The sequence below is a fragment of the Medicago sativa genome, chromosome 2 (assembly GCF_051527215.1).
Source record: "Medicago sativa cultivar Bolivia chromosome 2, Bolivia_mono, whole genome shotgun sequence".
Taxonomy (NCBI): Eukaryota; Viridiplantae; Streptophyta; class Magnoliopsida; order Fabales; family Fabaceae; genus Medicago; species Medicago sativa.
In genome coordinates this window covers 72,940,772-72,960,733 of record NC_140750.1, presented here as the reverse complement: position 1 = coordinate 72,960,733, position 19,962 = coordinate 72,940,772, and the positions used below count along the sequence as shown (strand labels likewise).

At 33.0% G+C, this 19,962-nt stretch overlaps 1 protein-coding gene and 1 pseudogene across 1 annotated transcript; both read right to left on the bottom strand.

Annotated features, from left to right (window-relative positions):
* Window positions 1–1,551: 1,551 nt before the first annotated feature.
* Window positions 1,552–2,100, bottom strand: LOC146950506 (uncharacterized). The gene has a single exon (XM_085748643.1). It carries the CDS (start codon window positions 2,098–2,100, stop codon window positions 1,552–1,554), a length of 549 nt encoding a protein of 182 aa, XP_085604769.1.
* An 8,481-nt stretch (window positions 2,101–10,581) lies between these two features.
* On the bottom strand, window positions 10,582–11,740 carry LOC146950505 (protein SYM1-like; annotated as a pseudogene).
* Between the last annotated feature and the right edge of the window lie 8,222 nt (window positions 11,741–19,962).

Below are 19,962 nucleotides of genomic sequence, written 5' to 3'. Positions count from 1 at the left end.
TCGCAATCCCACACTGCCGCCTTCACCTCATCGATAGTAAAAGGGCGCACAAGAGACACCCCATCGCCATAATCAAGTTTGAAATTCTGGCAGGCTAGCTTTCAGATGTTTTATACGATGTTTCAACATCAAATAAGAACATAATGTCGAGTAAGATGTTTTAACATCGAGCTAGCAGAAAACAGACAGATCAAGACAAATATAACAGATGTTGAATTTTAGCGCGTTAGTTAGAAGTTGTTTTTATGTGATGTTTCAATTCCAGATGCGCAGAAAGCAGATGTTCCGTTTAATGTTCCAACATCATACTAGCAGTAAGCATAAACAAACAGCAGAATAAACGACAGGAAAGTAAACGGCACAGAGAGTTTGTTAACCCAGTTCGGCACAACTCACCTACATCTGGGGGCTACCAAGCCAGGGAAATCCACTAGTGTAGTCCTTATTCAATAGCTCTCAGCAAACTCCTCGTTTGCACTATATGACCTAGGACCTACCCGTACTGACTTCAACCTCGGAACTCCTAGATCTGAGATCTCATCTCACTCCCTTAATGGTTAGTCACAGCCCCTGTGACCTATCAGACCTAAACCAAAACAAAAGTAGAAGTTACCTTCAAACAAACTACCTAACACTGTGCTTCACAACTTTGGTGTAGTGTACACGAGTTTACAACTCAACAAATAGTCCTTAGCATGTATCAAGATGATACAAGAAAGGCTCACAATAAAACAAAACTAAACTTGCATCAACATGATACAAGAGTAGAACACACAAAGACTCAAAACCCTAAAAACTAAACCTTTTTAGTTTGACGACTTCGGTGGTGAATTAGGTCTTGTAGTCTTGTATTTATACTGAAGCAATACGGGTTATAATATCTTGTTGGGCTTCAGAACAATCGGTGATCCATTTCATGAACAACAGAACCAGAAAAGGAAACTCCTAATATGTAGGCACATAATTAGGAACATCCTGATCATCTCCAAAACTTTCCTAATTAAATAGCATAATCTTAGGAAATCACAAACGATCTGATTCTGTACTAAAAGCACGCAACTTGACCAACAAGAATAAAGGCGTGGATTCCTTAAATAAAATAATGCGTGCGAAAAACAAGGCAAGGTGCAGATCAACTGAACCATGCCAGGATGTTGGAATATCGTGTCCAACATCTCACATGAATATTTGTTTTAGGCAAAAGTGAAGCCAACATACAAATATCCAACAAAGTTGTCGAAATATCATCCCATCCACACTAGGCCTCACGGATTCAATAGACTTGAAATGATTAGAAAAATAATTAAATACCGCTTCACGCACCGGATGAACACCTTCAATAGTGCTACCATTGACAACAAGAGATGAAATAGAATTAACACGCCGCCTTCCCGTCATGACTGCATGAAAGTACTTTGAGTTGGCATCACCATCTTGTAACCATAATAACCGCGACTGTTGCCAAGAGATACTATAGGACAGCCGAGATAAATAATGCATATCAAGAGTATTACTTCGCAAATCATCTAATTCCTCCGCTGTCAAAGCATTCTATTCCGCCTTTTTATCCAACATATCGACATGCTCTTTAATGGCCTGAATTCTCCCAGGTAAGTTTCTGACATGCGTATTGTGCCACTCTTTCAAATCAAATTTAATCTTCCTTAATTTTTCTTGCAAGACAAAACAGCCCCACCCTTGAAAATCCATGGCCCTCCATTTTTCAATAACAAATTGTTTATAACCAGGGACGTCCGACCAACATTTTAACATACGAGATGGACGCGGTCCCCAATTATCTTCATTCACAGTTAAAAACAACGGGCAATGATCAGATAAACCTCGCAAATGAGCCACTTGCATACAATTTGGCCCCACCAAACACCAATCTTTGGATAAAAGAAATCTGTAAAGACGACTCATAGATGTGCCATCTCCCTTGTACCACGTAAACATGCAGCCACAAAAAGGAAGATCCACTAACATGTTGTCCTCGATAAACCGATTGAAAGGCTCGACATCCACCGCACTAGGCTGAGCTCTTGTTGAGCGACGCTCATCCGACGATCTCACAGCATTGAAATTGCCACAAATACACATATTCATCCCCGATAAATGTTGCAATAAAGAAGTCAATATGTCCCATAACAACTGTTTCTCTCCATTATCACATGGTGCATAAACATTAATCAAATAAAATTCATCATTATTTTGGATAAAACGGCCATGTATCATAATAGCATTCTCAACACTCACCGTCGACCAAACCTCCACCAAAGCAGTATCCCACAATATCAACAATCCTCCTGACGCCCCCACCGAAGGCCGAAACGAGAATGAATACCCAAATTATTACTCATTTTACATTTTATTTATCTTTATATATCCTATCTTACCATTTTATCAATTTTTCATATCTATTATATCATTTTCGTTTATCTCTTCCTTTTTTTAAGGTGTATACATCTAATGGGATTTCCACCTAACATTGTTCATGTGCAATTTCACATGGGATGTTTGAGTTACTTTATGGTACTAGCATATTGTTGAAGCCGGAAATATCTCTATGATGACAAGATTTGGATATATTTAGACACATGCATATAAAAAAAATTAAACTACCGTATACTTTTAGAATAATTAAAGTATGGATAATTTATGTGTGTTATCCAAATAATTTTTACTTGAGAGATTGTGACCAACAATTATATCTCTATTGAAGCTTTGCCGGTTATTGCTGAAATTTTTTAGAATTATTTATTTAAGGACAACTATAAATAAAAATTTATGTCAAATGCATCACATGGTCCTTTAAATATAATGTTTGTATCACATCGATCCTTACATTTTTTTTTAATTTCATATTAATCTTTTATTTCTTCAACTGAGGTTAAGCCAATTTGCGGGGATTTTAAACCTCGTTAAGAGCCCGTTTCTTATAACTTTTTTCAGGAAAAAATCACTTTTTGAATAATCACTTTTAAGAGTTTTGCATCCGTTTGTTACAACTTTTTAAAAAAATTAGAATCTAAAAATAATCTAAAAACAGCTTCAAATGAAAAGCTGTTAAGAGCAACTTCTCAAAAAATAGATTTTTTTTAGAGGGGAGAGAAAATATGATTTAAAAGATTGAACTAATTTTGCAACAAAAAAAATCCCTTTTATATACTTGTATCCAAACAAATTAAATTATTTGTTTAAAAAAAGTGATTTTTATCGTGGTAACCAAACGCAAAATAGATTATGATTTTTCATAAAATCTCTAAAATATAATCTCTAAATTATTTTATGTGAAAATCAATTTTATTTTAATCCATAACAAACTAACCCTAAATTGTTTTGTTGGAGTTATAAAAACTAAGAGCACGTCTGTTATAGTTTTTTTAAGAAAAAAACCACTTATTTTAAAAAAATAATCACTTTTAAGAGTTTTGCATCCGTTTGTTACAGCTTTTTAAAAAAATCAGAATGTAAAAAAAATCTAAAAACAGCTTCAAATGAGAAGCTGTTAAGAGCAGCTTCTCAAAAAATAGATTTTTTTTAGAGGAGAGAAAAAATATTGTTTAAAAGATTGAACTAATTTTGTAACAAAAAATCTCTTTTATATAGTTGTATCCAAACAAACTAAGATTATTTGTTTAAAAAAATTGATTTTTATTACGGTAAAAAAACGCAAAATAAATTCTGATTTTTCATAAAATCTCTAAAATATAATCTCTAAATTATTTTATGTCAAAATCACTTTTATTTTAATGCATAACAAACGGGTCCGAAATCTCATACTTTTGACACAACTTTTTTTTTTTTTTGACACAACTTATTTGCGGGGGATTTGTGCAACTGTTAGTATCCTAATCCTAATTCAATTGTAGTTGTTATTTTGAGGAGGTTCAAACCCCCCTGCAAATTGTTAAGGGTATGCACACAAAAACCAAAAAAAAAAAAAAAAAAAATGAATGCTCAAACTTCCATTACAAAAATATTCAAAATGTGCTACAAATATAAAACGTGGTAATACAACTAATCAAAATGAATTCTTATACAAGTGACCACAAACAAAAAAACAAAAAACATCAAACAACAATTACCTCAAAAACAACAGCAAATCAAGACCACTAAAAACTACTACGACAGGAGCATTCTTTCAATGAGGAAAAGGAATCAACACACCATTCAGTTCACACAAGAACCGCAAAACTACCTGCAGCAAGGGAATCATTCACTGAGCAGTAGCGGTGTTGATTGTGAGTTTGGGTACATACAAAGCACTTTCACACTCAAGTCACTCAATTGTGCATCTGACAAGAACGAAATTACAACTTAACCAGATAATTTGTTCAAAACAAAGAAAATCACAAAAATCATATTATATACTTCAAATAATGCATACACAATCATTTTAGACCAACAATAAATACATAAGGTTACATTGATTCCATAAAAAAAAAAATAAATTTAAAAAATGGGTAAATACCTTTATATTTTAAGACTATATTTTAAGCCCGTATCTTTATATCTTAATTCTAGACGTGGGTAAGATTGATTACATGATCAGAAGATTACCACTTTTTGCTTAGATTGAGTACTTTTTCGATACTCTCTCTGCTCCTTTCTATAGGAATAGTTTATAAAAATCGCAGGTATCAATAAAAGTGTTTGAAGTAATAAATTTGTCATAAATATCATACTTATATCTAATCTTTGTTAACAATGCTAATAACTTTGCAAACCCTAAACCTAAATGGTTTTGGCTCCAAAACAAGGAAGACCGTTGGATCACATCATTTGGCTAAGCATGCATCTTATCCTTTGATCTAATCTGAGTCAAACTTTCAAATTTGATGTATATTTCCTATGGTTTTGACTCATTATTATCCTCCAATTCCCAAATTGACTCCACACTTATCGATGCCCACCTCTTTCTCCTTCATTTCTAACTTTCTCTTCTCTCCTCTCCTATTATTCCTTCTAGCCTGCTTTGACGAGGTCGGTGGTGGAGTGGCGAGATTCTCAGATAATTCCAACGGTGGTATGAAGGTCATGGTGTGATTAGACAGGAACTCAGAAACTGTTGATGACCCATTTCTATTTGTGAAATTATTGATTATACAGGATACTGCATTGTTTAGTGGGTTAGTCTTCTTCTTCCTTACTTTGCTCAGTTTGTGCTCAAGAATTTATTTATTTTTTAAAACCGTAATCCTGTTCACCATCCCTACTTTGAACATCATATTTGCCTGTGAGATTGATTGAATTCTCTGTTTATTTTCGTTTTAGTTTTGTTGTTTAACTATTGTTGTAGTTGGAATATATTTTTGGTCAGACTCTAATTTGATTTTATTGTTGCTTCTAAGCTCAATCAACTTTTTCTGTATTTTGGGTTTGCCTTTTCTTTTTCCCCACGATGCCGTTTCTCTTCCTTTGTTTCTTTGCAAGATTAAATTTCATCTTCAATTATTGTTGTTTTTTTTTTATCCTATTCATATATGGATTTTTATTTCAAGCAATTGAAACCTTGGTTTTTTCTTTTAGTTTTAGAATATGATTTTGCAATTTGGTTTTCAAGGGTTTTACCGTAAAAGTGTACATGTAGAGACTACCTGCCGATGAAATTCGTATCAAGGAAAGGACCCTAGAGTCACGACCCTCTGTGTTCAGTAAAAAGGAAGAACACGGTTGAATGAATTCAATACAGGTGCATCCAGATAACTATATTAGGAAGATTGGATTCATTGTTGACGGTGTATCGTCGTGATTGCAAGCTAAACGGTATCTCTTGAATTTCATTTTTCTATTTGTTTTTAGGGATTTTGAGGGGATAATCATGATATTTTGAAAGCTTATGAAATTTTTTTATTTTGAGTTTAATTTTATATGCCCACCGATCTTGATTTATATATTTTGGGGGTTGAAAGTGTTGCGAATTCGATGAAAAACTCACACCAATAACAACTTGATGTGTGGAGCAAGGGATAATTAAGCAACCAAAATCAAAGTGTATGGAACAATTAACACAAGCCAAAAGTAGAAAACAACAGCGAGAAAAAGGAAGAGAGAACACAAAGAATCTGTTTACCCAGTTCAGTCCAAATTGACCTAGTCTGGGGGAGAGAGCAGCCCTCCGTTCCACTATATGATGAGTAACGTTACAAAAAAGATTTCAATGGGTTACAAGAATAAGTCTCCAGCCTAATTCTACCCAAATCCCAGCCTCTTCCCGTAACCAAGAGACTCAATCCTAATAGTGTTTCCCAAGGTGAATCAACCTTCAAACCCTAGTTTGTTGCCAAGAGACAAACTCTATACAAACCCTAGTTTGATTTCTAAACCCTTGTTTCAGCCCCCTCTATCTCCAGGTTTACACTGATACAATGCCTATATTTATAGTAAAAGAAACTCCCATAAAATTGTACCAAATCTGGCCCAAAAAATACGTTTCTGAAAAATAACAGCACGCAAAATCGGGCCCCGATTTTTACCATTCGGGCGCCGATTTTTCCAGTACCAAACTGCTCCCAAAGACAGCCAAAATCGGGCCCCGATTTTTGCCATTCGGGCCCCGATTTGTACTTTCAGCAAACATCAATTTTTGGCCTCCAAACTCCAATTTTGAGTCACTTTCACAACAATCTCCACCTTGACTCCAAATTAGTGATGATGCCCATTTAACATCAACACCTTGCTGCTCTTTCCCTTGCTTCCCACTACACCAAGTAGCTCCACAAGTTTGCACCCTAATCTCTTCAGCCATCGGAATGTCTTCCGTCTTCTCGAAGATACTTGCAGTCCAACTACGCCAGGAATTTTAGGTAGTTCCACAAGCCTTTACCATAACCTCTTCAACACGAGACATCTCCCTCTTCCTTGAAGATCTACTTGTTCCCAATCACCCTTGGCTTTTAGAGTAATCCACAAGTATACACCTCCCATCCCTTCAGCCCTCGGAATGTCTTCCGCCTTCTCGAAGGTCCTTGTAGTCTAACTACGCTAGGTATTTTAGGTAGTCCCACAAGCATTCACCATGACATCTTCAACACAGGACATCTCCCGCTTCCTTGAAGGTCTCCTTGCATCCAATCACCCTTGGCCTTCTTTTAGGGTAATCCCGCAAGCTGTGCAGTACATTCTTCAACCTTATGAAGAAATCCCTTGCTCACCATAGAGCATAGCACCCAAGGTCCTCCATAGCCGTACCATTACCGGTGTGTTCAACTCCACCTCAAGCTGAGCGTACTTTACCTCAACTAGCAAATGCGTACATCCCATTATGTCTTCAACCTTGAAACTCCACCTCAACAGGTAGATCATGAGTATTGTTGCCTCCGCCTCTCCAGACTGATCATGAGTATTCTTACCACCGCCTCTCCAGGCTGATGTTGAGTGTTTAACGTCTCTCCAGACGACCACCGCTCCACTAGGCATCAATCCCAAGGTGACCAACATCACCTTCATCCTCCAAAGAACACCACACCATCAGAGCACGCGCATCCTCAAGACGCACCTTAATGTTCTCAAAATCACCAATGATTTTGTTGAACTCCACAAGTAGCTCCATGACGGCCTTTAACTTTACCATCCTGAATAAGTAAAGTTGTTGCTTTAGGAATTGCTGACGAGCCAAAGACTTTGTCATATACAAAGATTCCAACTTTGCCCACATCGATGCCGCGGTTGGTTCCTTTGCTACTTCTCTCAAAACTTTATCTCCGAGGCACAAGACAATGGCACTCCTGGCCTTGTCCACCATCTCGGTCTTCTCCGCTCGTGACATGGTGACCGGTAACGAACCTTCACCCTTCAAAGCTTTCTCACACTTCTGTTGTATTAACACCGCTTCCATCTTTACCTTCCATAACCCAAAATCGTTATCGCCGGTAAACTTCTCAATATCCCACTTCGAACCCATGGTACTAGATTATCCTTTGACCCTTGCCCCACGGTGGGCGCCAATTGTTGCGAATTCGATGAAAAACTCACACCAATAACAACTTGATGTGTGGAGCAAGGGATAATTAAGCAACCAAAATCAAAGTGTATGGAACAATTAACACAAGCCAAAAGTAGAAAACAACAGCGAGAAAAAGGAAGAGAGAACACAAAGAATCTGTTTACCCAGTTCAGTCCAAATTGACCTAGTCTGGGGGAGAGAGCAGCCCTCCGTTCCACTATATGATGAGTAACGTTACAAAAGAGATTTCAATGGGTTACAAGAATAAGTCTCCAGCCTAATTCTACCCAAATCCCAGCCTCTTCCCGTAACCAAGAGACTCAATCCTAATAGTGTTTCCCAAGGTGAATCAACCTTCAAACCCTAGTTTGTTGCCAAGAGACAAACTCTATACAAACCCTAGTTTGATTTCTAAACCCTTGTTTCAGCCCCCTCTATCTCCAGGTTTACACTGATACAATGCCTATATTTATAGTAAAAGAAACTCCCATAAAATTGTACCAAATCTGGCCCAAAAAATACGTTTCTGAAAAATAACAGCACGCAAAATCGGGCCCCGATTTTTACCATTCGGGCGCCGATTTTTCCAGTACCAAACTGCTCCCAAAGACAGCCAAAATCGGGCCCCGATTTTTGCCATTCGGGCCCCGATTTGTACTTTCAGCAAACATCAATTTTTGGCCTCCAAACTCCAATTTTGAGTCACTTTCACAACAGAAAGTTTGATTTTGTGTCAATGTTAATAATAATCTATAATTTGTGTTTTCAACAGTCCTCTTTGTGTTCTAAGGTAGATAGTAGAAATTGAATTGTGAACAACATGGTGACTTTTGTTTAATTGTTTCTTATGTAATAACCTTGGAGAAAGATCTATTAACAAACCACATAAGATGATAAAAGACCATGTTTTTTATTTCTGTTTTATCTCATACCAGATTTTGTCTCTGTTCTGGATCATGATGTTTAGTTTATTTTCTTGAAACTATTGCTGTTTTCGGTGTACTCTTTTTTGAACCTAAGACCCAAGTTTCTCATATACTATCCTTTCATGTTGCTGTCAAATAATTTGTCTGAATGAATCAAAGTTTTTTCTGATATTAATACTTTTGCTGATTTCGGTTTTACCTATATGCAATGTCATTTGTGTTTGAGAATTAGTGCTTTGAGGCTTTGATTATAAGCCTATTAATTCAGTCAAGATATTGGAGTAAGAATTACATTCATAATGAATGCCAACCAGGTGTAATAACAATAAGTTATGTGCTGGTGTAGATGAGGGATATGTGAAAGATATCATATTTAAGCTTTATAGTCTATAAATGAAACATTGCTAAATCCTATGGATGTGTGATCAGGTTCATATCAGCCACTAAAAGGGTTGTCCCACCGATAACAAAATAATTTCTATTCACTAAGTATGCAACTTATTTGAGACTGTTTATGACTAATATCGTTACGGGACCTTTCCGTCAATATGTCTTTTGATTATATGTTTTATGACATTGTTGAGACATTATTATATGCTCCAATAGTGATTGTGTATGTTTACTATTGTTAAGCGCATTGTTAACGTATTCATAGCCATTCACCGTTTATAAGAGATTAAATTTAACTCATTCATAGTGCTTTATCAATAATTTACATATATTATATAGATCATTGTGTTATGTTTTTAAAAGTCTACAATTTTTCTATGCTTAATTGAAATAAATGTGCCCCTGTTGGTAGTTATTTTAAATGTTGTAGAAATGTGAAATTGAACGGCAAGAAGACAATTTATCAATCTAACAATTAAAGTCTTTGTAAAATCAAGGATCACATATTCTGCAGTGCGCTATAGATGTATGTTGATTGCAAGTTGCAACTATATCAGTTTGTTTTGAGTTGTAAGTAAAAAGTAAATATTGGGATTTTGAGTCTATTTTGGCCATTTTGATCAATTAATAGTGTTTTTATGTGTTATTTACTATACATTTTGGCCATTTTGAGGATTTAAATTTTGAAAAGCCCCTTCTTGTTAGTTTAGTTGTTAATTCAAGTTTACATTAGTGATAATCATGTTTAGTTGGTTAATCACATTTTCATTTTGTTTGTTTTGAAGTTTGTTACAAGTTTGTTAGAGTGTAGCTAATAATAGTTAGGGTTTGTTACATTGCTTCTGCTTCAAGCTACCTAACTAGATAGTGTATATAAGCTACCTTTCATTGTACATTCTCATTAATCAATACTAATACATTTTACATTCCTCAATTCATTATCTCTCTTTCTTCTCATTCTCTCACAAAATCACTAAATTCTCATAAACCCTAGAAACTGAAAAACTGCTTCTGGTTTCTATTGCTTGTGTGACAAGCACTTATTGTTGCGCTAACACTTCTTGCGATAGGACTTTCATGTCTTCATTTATTTACTCTACTTTACGGTAGTTCTGTTTTGCTTGTTGTGTATATATTTACTCTATTGTTTTCTACTCGTTATTCGTGTCAATTGCGATCTTACCAAACCCTAGAAGAATCCTTCATGTTTGTTGTCCTTTTTTCCTCTTCTCTTCTATTATTACTTCTAAGAGGTCAAACATACATTCTCAAATGATAAATAATCACAAGGATGTATTAGATACTTATCATCCAAAGGGGTCTGAAAGCACTACTAGGAGGTCAAGTGGTGTAATAATTAAATATAATATTACAAATAAGCCGAGAGAGCTTAGGTTGAAAGTATTGTGACCCAAATGAGCTCAATACAGTCCACCCAAAGAAGCATTTGTTCCACATGAATCAGACCATAAGTAATCAGATGAGCGAAAGGCCAAAGCTTCTAACCTGCCTGTAAACATATCAGAGTGAAATTGTATGCCTTATTTAGATAAACACCTTAAGAGTGAAATTGTATGCTTTAATTAGATAAACACATTAACTAAGCACTTATAACATAAACATTTAACATATAGATGCTGATGTATAAGCTATTTTTATAACAAATGATAAAATAAAGTCAAATTGGTTTCAAATAAGCCATAACCTCCATTCAGAAGCGATCCTGGAGACCTTATGATCATGTCATAAGTTGTTTCCATAACTTATCCCAAAGAGTCTCACAAGTGCTTATGTCAATAAGCAAGTTCAAATAAATCAATTCAAACAGGCCCTAAGAAACAAATACTCCCTTCGTTTCAAAATACATGTTGAAACGCAGAAATGTTGACATGATCTCACCATAGATGTTATCCAAAGAGTCAAAACGCAACAAGCCCAAAACCACAATGTAGATGGTGTTCCAAATAGCTGACCACACAGTTTGGTCAAAAGCAACTTTAGCAGGGACAACCCACCATTGTTGGAAAGGAAAAAGAGTCTGTGTTACACAACGCAAACAATTTTAGCAATTCACATAATACAAACTAATTGTTCCAAAACAAACCAAAGATGTACAATAATCACCTCACACAGTTGGTAGTAATAATGAGAAAGAGAGATCCATGGAGAGTAAACCCAACAAGACCTGATCTAAATAGCAGCGCTCGATCAAACTCAAAAATAGGCTTTCCTTCACTATATATTTTGGTAAGAAAAAGTTGATAAGGAAAACCCTATCCAACATAAGCACTTCATAATTTTTTCAAACCAAATTCAAAAACATACCTGAGCGCGCAATCCAATCTCCAATTGAGTAAACAACTCCACTTATTGCCATTTTAGCTAAAACTGGATTTGCTTTCAGAGATTGCTCATATGCAATCCAATTGTGTTCAGGCACATATTTTAGTATCTCATTAAGTGTCCAACCCTGCATTATAAAACCCTAATCAGTTTTCAACTTCTTCCATATACAATGCAGAAAATACAGAAAATACCCGCATTGTAAAAAGCGAGTGACCTAAGACGTTTGACTATAATGATCATCTCAGGTTAAGCCAAATTAAGAAACACAGCCACGAACACAAAGTAAAGCAATAAATTAAGAAGTAAAGCCATTCATATTTTTTAGTATATGAATGGATGGTGGAAATTGATAATATTTTCTTACATTGTATTTAAGTCCGTATCTTGATATCTTAATTCTAGACGTGGGTAAGATTGATTACATGATCAGAAGATTATCAATGTGGCTTTTTGCTTAGATTGAGTACTTTTTCGTTATAATCTGTGCAGAAAATTAAAAAATCTTGACAGAACTTGATCTAGTTCATCATCGCAGGAGGAATCACAACAGTGTTTTCTAATTCATTTCATGATAAGTACCATGAGGACCCTTGGAAAATTAAAACATGTCAGAAAAATCATACAACAGTCTTCTTAGTTCTTGGTCTTAGAATTCTAACTTGAAGTAGATGAACTTGTTTCCGACACTTCCCATATTTTCGGGATTTTGATTTCTCATTTCAATATCTAAAACCAAGACAAGATTATATATCAAAATAGAATCTAATTTCTAAAGTTTTAATAATTATATGAAACACAAATTTCATGCTATTTATAGTGTGCATCTAGGTTAAGTGTAAGCATCAAACTATGACCTGGTGCACGCAAAAATCCAATTAAATTGGTCTAGCTTTTTTGTTTATGTCCGGGTCCAACGCGCTTCGTTGAACATTTTTCATTTTCTTACCACCAAACTCTCGATGCTTCGCATTGATGCATTGTGAGTTTGAGGGGTGTTAGGACTTTCATGTCTTCATTTATTTACTCTAGTTAACGGTAGTTCTCTTTTGCTTGTTGTGTAGTATATATTTGCTCTATTGTTTTGTACTCATTATTATTCTTTTCTCCTCTTCTCTTCTTTATGTATTGTCGTTTGTTCATTCTCAAATGATAAATAATCCAAAAGGACGTGAAAACACCTAGGAAAAAAAGTTGCTATTCAATATGATATTACAAATAAATCCTAGAGAGCTGAAAGTATTGTTACCCAAATGAGCTAAATGCAATCCACCCAAAGAAGCCTTTGTTCCACAAGTATCACACCATAATCAATTCAAATCAATTAGAAACTACTTAAAATGGATTGTAAAAATACTAACTATCTCAAAATTATCATTTTCTGCATTTTTGATGTAGATTTCACTTTTGACATATGTGTGGAACTTGGAACTGAGTTCCCCTAAGTTGTATGACATAAGTTTCTTCACCTATGATTAGTTTTCATGCTTTCATAACATCTACGAGGTATCTTCTGATCGGATCAATCCATTGACCAATAATAAAAAGACTATGACATTTTATAAGGTTGTCTTGTCAAGGAATTACAAGACTCACACAAGGACTCAATTCAAGAATACTTTTCTCTTGTTAAAAGAAATATCAATCATATAACTTAGCAGGAAAAACAAATTATTGGTTTGTCAAACTAAAATGAAGTTGTTAATTAATATGTTGAAAAGAATTATATATTAATTGTTTTGTCAATGATTAACTCCTTCACACTTCTGTGACAATTAATTAATGTCAAAATATAAAGCATTTTTTTTATGAAAAAACATATATCTAACACTAACACACGAGGTAAAAAAAAATTGCTAAAGGAACGTTGCATTACCTTCAACATCCAAAGGAGTCTTGAAGCTGACAACGAATTCTGGATAGATATGTATGTTAATATTCATGTTCCAAACCACTAGTTCTCTGGACATTCAATGTCATCCACTCCATTATCATATTCACAACTACTTGGACAAAGTTTTTTTGAAGAATCACCACTTGGACAAAGTTGATCACTACCTGGACGAAGAAGCTCTATGTTCCCCATTATTACACGGCATAAGACCAAATGCTTAATTCCATTTTCATCAATATCACAGCAGTGAACTGTAAAAATGGGAAAACTACAATCATTTTATCACGGTACAGTAATCTATAATAATAATAATAATAATAATAATAATAATAATACCAGGACCATAGTCATTTAGTTTCCTAACATCTCCAACCAATCTAATTTGTTCGACAACCAAACTTGTTGGGGCCGAACTCCAGTCACATGTGCAATACATCTGGTATCCCAATTTTGATTTAGATTGATTGTAGTTTCATCCAATACCTTTGAGTATTTTGCTTCCATTTTCGAGATAGTCACAGAAATGGAAGAAAAATCCTCAAAGGAATTGGATGGAACTACAGTCAATCTAAAGCAAAATTGGGATACCCGATGTATTGCGCATGTGACTGAAATTTCGACACCAACAAGTTTGGTTGTCAAACAAATTAGATCGTCTGTGTGACTATCTGCATACACACGCTCAAAAATAAAACATATGGCTCAACAATTTGATAATATTGAACTAGTATAAAGGATTATGTGCTCATCATAGTAATATAATGTTGACATAATAATAAAGATAGTAAATAAGAGCACTCCTTGGAGAGCAAAACAAGTAATTTGAAACAATTGGACATGCAAAATATTACAACAACACAAACAAAACATAATGGAATATAACATTAAAACAAAGTTTGAAGGTTTCTTCAACATCATATTATTATATGTAATAGAAATTTACCAATATGTCGAATGTGGAAATTTATGCTCTACAGTTCTACACAAGACATTCCAAGTAAATTGATACTCTCTCTGTCTCACAATAATTGTCACTTTAGCATTTTTTCCTTGTCTCAAAATAATAGTCTCTTTAGAATACCAATGCATCATTTATTACTTTTTTCCACTACCATACCCTTATTTATTGAATTTCATCTAACTTAATTACTCCACTAACTACAATTAATAAGGGTATATTAGTAAATAATATTGATTTTACCATTGAAATCAACACAATTAATCATTTCCTTAATTACCGCGCACAAACCTTAAACGACTATTATTGTGAGACGGAGGGAGTAATCACAAAGTATATTGAAGTGGCCTTTGATGACAACGACTTTCAAACAAAATAAATCTATTTCTACAACTCTTTTTATGGTCCCCAAAAAGTCCTTCAAAAAACACTTAATGACTTATATGATTTTCTTAAAATTGACAAAACTTAATCCATCTATCATTTACTCATAAAAAAAATTGTGCATAAAAAGCTTCAAACTTTTCCATATTTTGGTAAAGCCTAAAGCCACTTATGATAAAAACTAGTATGGATTCATAAGAAATCTATCATCTGTGAATTTTTCACCATCTGCCTTCCATGAGAGGATTAGCCGTAGTAACCAAACTAGCATTTATTAAAGGCTGAAACTAAAGATAAAAGCATAAACAACATAAATAAAATCATCTACAACACCCCAAAACAAAATCATTTAAAAAACTTCTATGAGTTTCAAAATCACTTCCAACAGCAAAATCATCCAATAGAATTGATGAAAAAGAGAACTCAATTCAAACATAAATAAAAAAAAGTCCTAACTTGATCCACTTAAACCAACCCATTATTAAAAGCTAAATCAAACACACACAAAAAAACCAAAAAAAAAAAGGAGATTACAATAATTGAAACTCAAAATAAAAAACAAGAACCAATTAAATTAATTAATTAAAAATAAAAAATAAAAACTAAGCAAAAGAGACAAGACTTTAAAATTATACCTGAATGCAGAAACACACACAACGATAGAATACTAAACAATTTCACAAGTAATTTGTTCTAACTTTGAAATTGTACATCTAATTGTGGGAGTAAGAGGTCCTTTTTATACTTATTCTAACCCAAAATCATCAACTCTAAACTAATCCATTAGGCGAATTGGCATCTCATAGACACATTTCAAAAGTAATTTGTTCTAACTTTGAAATCTTACATCTAATTGTGGGAGTAAGAGGTCCTTTTTATACTTATTCTAACCCAAAATCATCAACTTTAAACTAATCCATTAGACGAGTTGGCATCTCATAGACACGTCTTAAAAGGTAAACATTAACAAATTGATGATTTCCTTCTATCAAATTCAACAAATCTTCACTTGCTTTGGTATGTATTTTTTCATTTCACATTCACTTCTAGAATGTTGAGTAAGCATTTAATAATCATTCATTGTATTAGTTTTTTTTTCAACGATTCACAAATATTTTTTATCCTTCTAGAATTCATTCATTTCCTATTCTAATTTGATTTTCAAAGGTTTATTAAATCATAAAAAAATTCTTTTAATGTGAAATCCAAGTATGGATATTTGTTAAAAAAATCAGATTTGTTGCTTTAAAATAAATTTTATAGTTATGGTAATAAATTTTTAAATAATATTGAAGGTGACATCGACACTCATCGTGTAAACTTTATTATACTACATGTTTTGACTATGTATACTTGCGCACAATTTTTTGCAAAAAAGTACAAATTAGTTATGCACTAACCTCCCTTAAAATTTAATGTCACCTTCAATATTAATTAAAAATTAACCTGTTTTCAAATCCTTTTAAAATTTATTTCCATAACAATTTTTTTTTTTTTTTTGAGAGGAACAAACTTAATTCATTTCATTTGTAATAATAGATTCAATACAAGATGGAATATTAGAGTAAATACGGAAACTAGCTTCCAACGGAGCCGCCCTAGCTAAACTATGAGCAACTTTGTTTGCTTGTCTCCTAATGAACTTCACATCAGAGTTCGCAAGATCAGAGCCTAGTAGATGTATGCAATTACGAATTATAACACTAAATTCCGATACACCATCATGCGCTCCGTAAATGTTGTCGACAACCGTCTTCCATAACAATTTATCATTATTTTAAAATTAAAATAATTAAAATAATCTGAAATCCAAACGAATATCCATATATGAATTCCTCACTAAAAGATAAATAATTTACGAATGAACAAGCAATTCAAAAATAGAAAAAATGTATTATACAAGGATAAAAGATATATGAAAATTGGGGAAGAAGAAAACTAATTCAAACAATCATAATTTTTGGAACATTATAAATCTTTAAATTTAATTATAATTACCTCAAATGTTACACATATGGTTAATTGTGATTTGTTGAAAGTGTAACATTTTTTACACGAACGTATGTATATAGTTTACGATTTTTGTTGTGTTATCTATTATTAATATGTTTTGTTTGAACATATGCTAGATAAAATATGATTAGTATTATTCGGTACATAGCAATATTATAAAATATTTTAGCATTCTTTAGATAAAATTCATACCTTTTCAATCATTATCAAATTTGGTGTGCCTCCCAAACCAATTGATGATAGTCAGTATCTTTTCCAGCATTATACATCGGATGCATCATAGTGGAAAATCATATTATTTGTGGCGATTGAACATATGCCAATGCTTGTTTGGGTGAATCATGACAACAAACTTGTCGTATGCATCTCCATATTTTTACTCATATCTATGTTTTAGCATTATGTAGTTAAATCACTTCATGTGCAATATCATATCCAACCTTTTTTTTTAAATCTTTTCAAGTGTTGAAAATGTTTCAAAATATCAAAACCAGAGAGTACTTAAAAAAAATATTAGTTAAACACTTATCAGATTAAACTTATAGGGATTTCTGGTACTTTCTTAAGTGCTTTTGTTGATATCAAAATATGCAAACATATTTGACAGTTATATATACATATTATATTTTAGTAAATTAATGTAAATATGATTTATTTAAAAGCTCATTACCCTTTTATCTTCAAAAAAGATTTGTATATCATAAGATTTCCGTTATGTCATCTTAATTAGCATATAGTTAAGCTTTTGAATCTCCTTATAATATTCATGATCATCGGGGTGCATGTACAATTTCATAACTTATATATCAACACATCATAAGCAAACACGCCCAATATACGTGCAAAAGAAAAAAAAAATGTTATTTTAGATTTTTTTTTAGTCAGGGTAATTTTTATTAGAATTTAGACAATATGTTTGATTGTATTGTTCTGAAAAATTAGTCATCAATATTTGCAACAAAATTATCATTGTGTTATAATTTTCATAAATTTAAAACTCTGACTTGAAATATATATGAAGAAATGATCTCATATCTAATTTATTACCATTGTGTTGCACCTACAATTTCGGTATTAAGAAATTGCAAATGGGTTGATTTTCCTCCTCTCGGAATATTTTCTTTCTTTCACACTCTAGCACTCGACAACAAACTCAATTTCATAAACCAATAGAAAAATCATAAAATTTACAATTAAAAACATTGACATGAAATAAATATGAAGAAACAAACTCATTCCTAATTTCATGTACTCGCCACACTCCTAGATTTTGGTGTTAAGAAATTGCAAATTGTGTAATTGTGTGATACAATGAGATCTTAGATTCCAAAGGTTAATTTTATTCCTCTTGAAATATTTCTTTCAACTCATGCTCTATAACTAGACAACAAGATCAAGTTCATAAACAAATAGAAAAAACATGCAATAGGTGATTTAAAACACTAATTTGAAATATAAATGAAGAAATGAGCTCATACCTAATATATTACCGTCATGCTCCTAGTGTCTTAATTTTAAGAAATTGCAATTGACGTAACATAAATTACTACAGGGTTGGAAAAATTGATGGGCTCTAATTGTTCATTTTCGATTTCAAGGTCGTGAAGGATTTTCATAGGAAGGATGTATAGAAGAAACAAAGAATAAAAATAAAATGGGAGTATTTAAGAATGATTGACCCTCTTTCGCTTGTCCATTGTTGTCTTACATGATTATTTACTATTTATTTTTCTAAAAAGATTTTTGTCCCCTACCAACCTCCATAATGCTTTATGCATTGACGTTTAAAATTAATTTTATAATTTTATTTGATATATTTTTGCATTATTAGTATTAATTTTTTTTTTGTCAAGTAGCCTAGTGGCTGAATTCACCTTTTTCAAGGTGAATAATTGGGTTGGTCGGGGTTCGAACCCCGGCTCCTGCATTTAACAATGCTTGTCCCTGCCAACTGAGTTATGCTCACGGGGACTTATTTCATTCAAAATAATACTATGACTCCTTTATTTCTAATATGAAAATAAATCAAATTAAAATGAATGGTATACAACAAAATATATTAACATTAATATATCATAAATTGTAATAGAAAAGTGGACAAACCAATCAATATTTAAGCTAGCACATACAAAATATATGTGGCATTAGTTAGTATTTAACCACATTACTAATAAATTATATGTTACAAATCTTGGGTGATTTTCATACGCGCTATCTAATCCTCCATTTTTAATATGTGCGAGTGTGTAAAATCTCCAGTATAATTTTATTTTCTTTTTATAATCAAATATCACATCACTTCATTCAATCAGGGCCACGTTGTTGGTTTAAGCTCTAAAGTTCAATGTTTTAATGTTTAAACTTAGAAATTGTATCCTGACGATTTAGTTATAACGTAAGATATTTCTTTATTATGTTTGTTTCAAAGTAATAAAGTTCCTATAATAGTTAACTAGCATGTTTAATGGAATATTAAGTGTGACTTAATTGTGAGACCCTGCTAAACATAAGGTCACTATTTTTAAGGTATTCGTAGTAAAATTTTACTTGGAAGTGGGGTAACAATAATGGTATATTCTACCCTTCAAACTGAAACCACTATGTACCCAATATGTAGGAGTCGAGTAATTTATCATTGTTCAAACATTGTTTGTAATGGGATGACTATAAAAGTTGGTTAATGCATACTCCATGAATCATAATGAGGGGCATGAGTGACCTAGATGGAATATTTCCCTCCTACTTAACAGGAGAAATTTCAATGGTCCAATATTGAGCTAGACAAGGGTGATACCATCTATGTATTTTGTTCAATATAGATATGAGACCAAATGGATAATTATACACACAATTGTTATCATGTAAAATTTTCATCAGATTACATGAAGTTCTCGTCACTTAGGTGGCATTTACGTATTGATAAATGTTAATCGTTGTTTATAATATTAAATATATAATTTAATATTATAACGAACATTATGAAAACCTATAGGGTCACATACGTTAGACAGATAAATTAGAGAAATAACATGTGCGTAACTTAGTACTGGATACATTAAAATTATAACAGAATTTCGACCAAATGAATAAAATCAACATTTCAAGT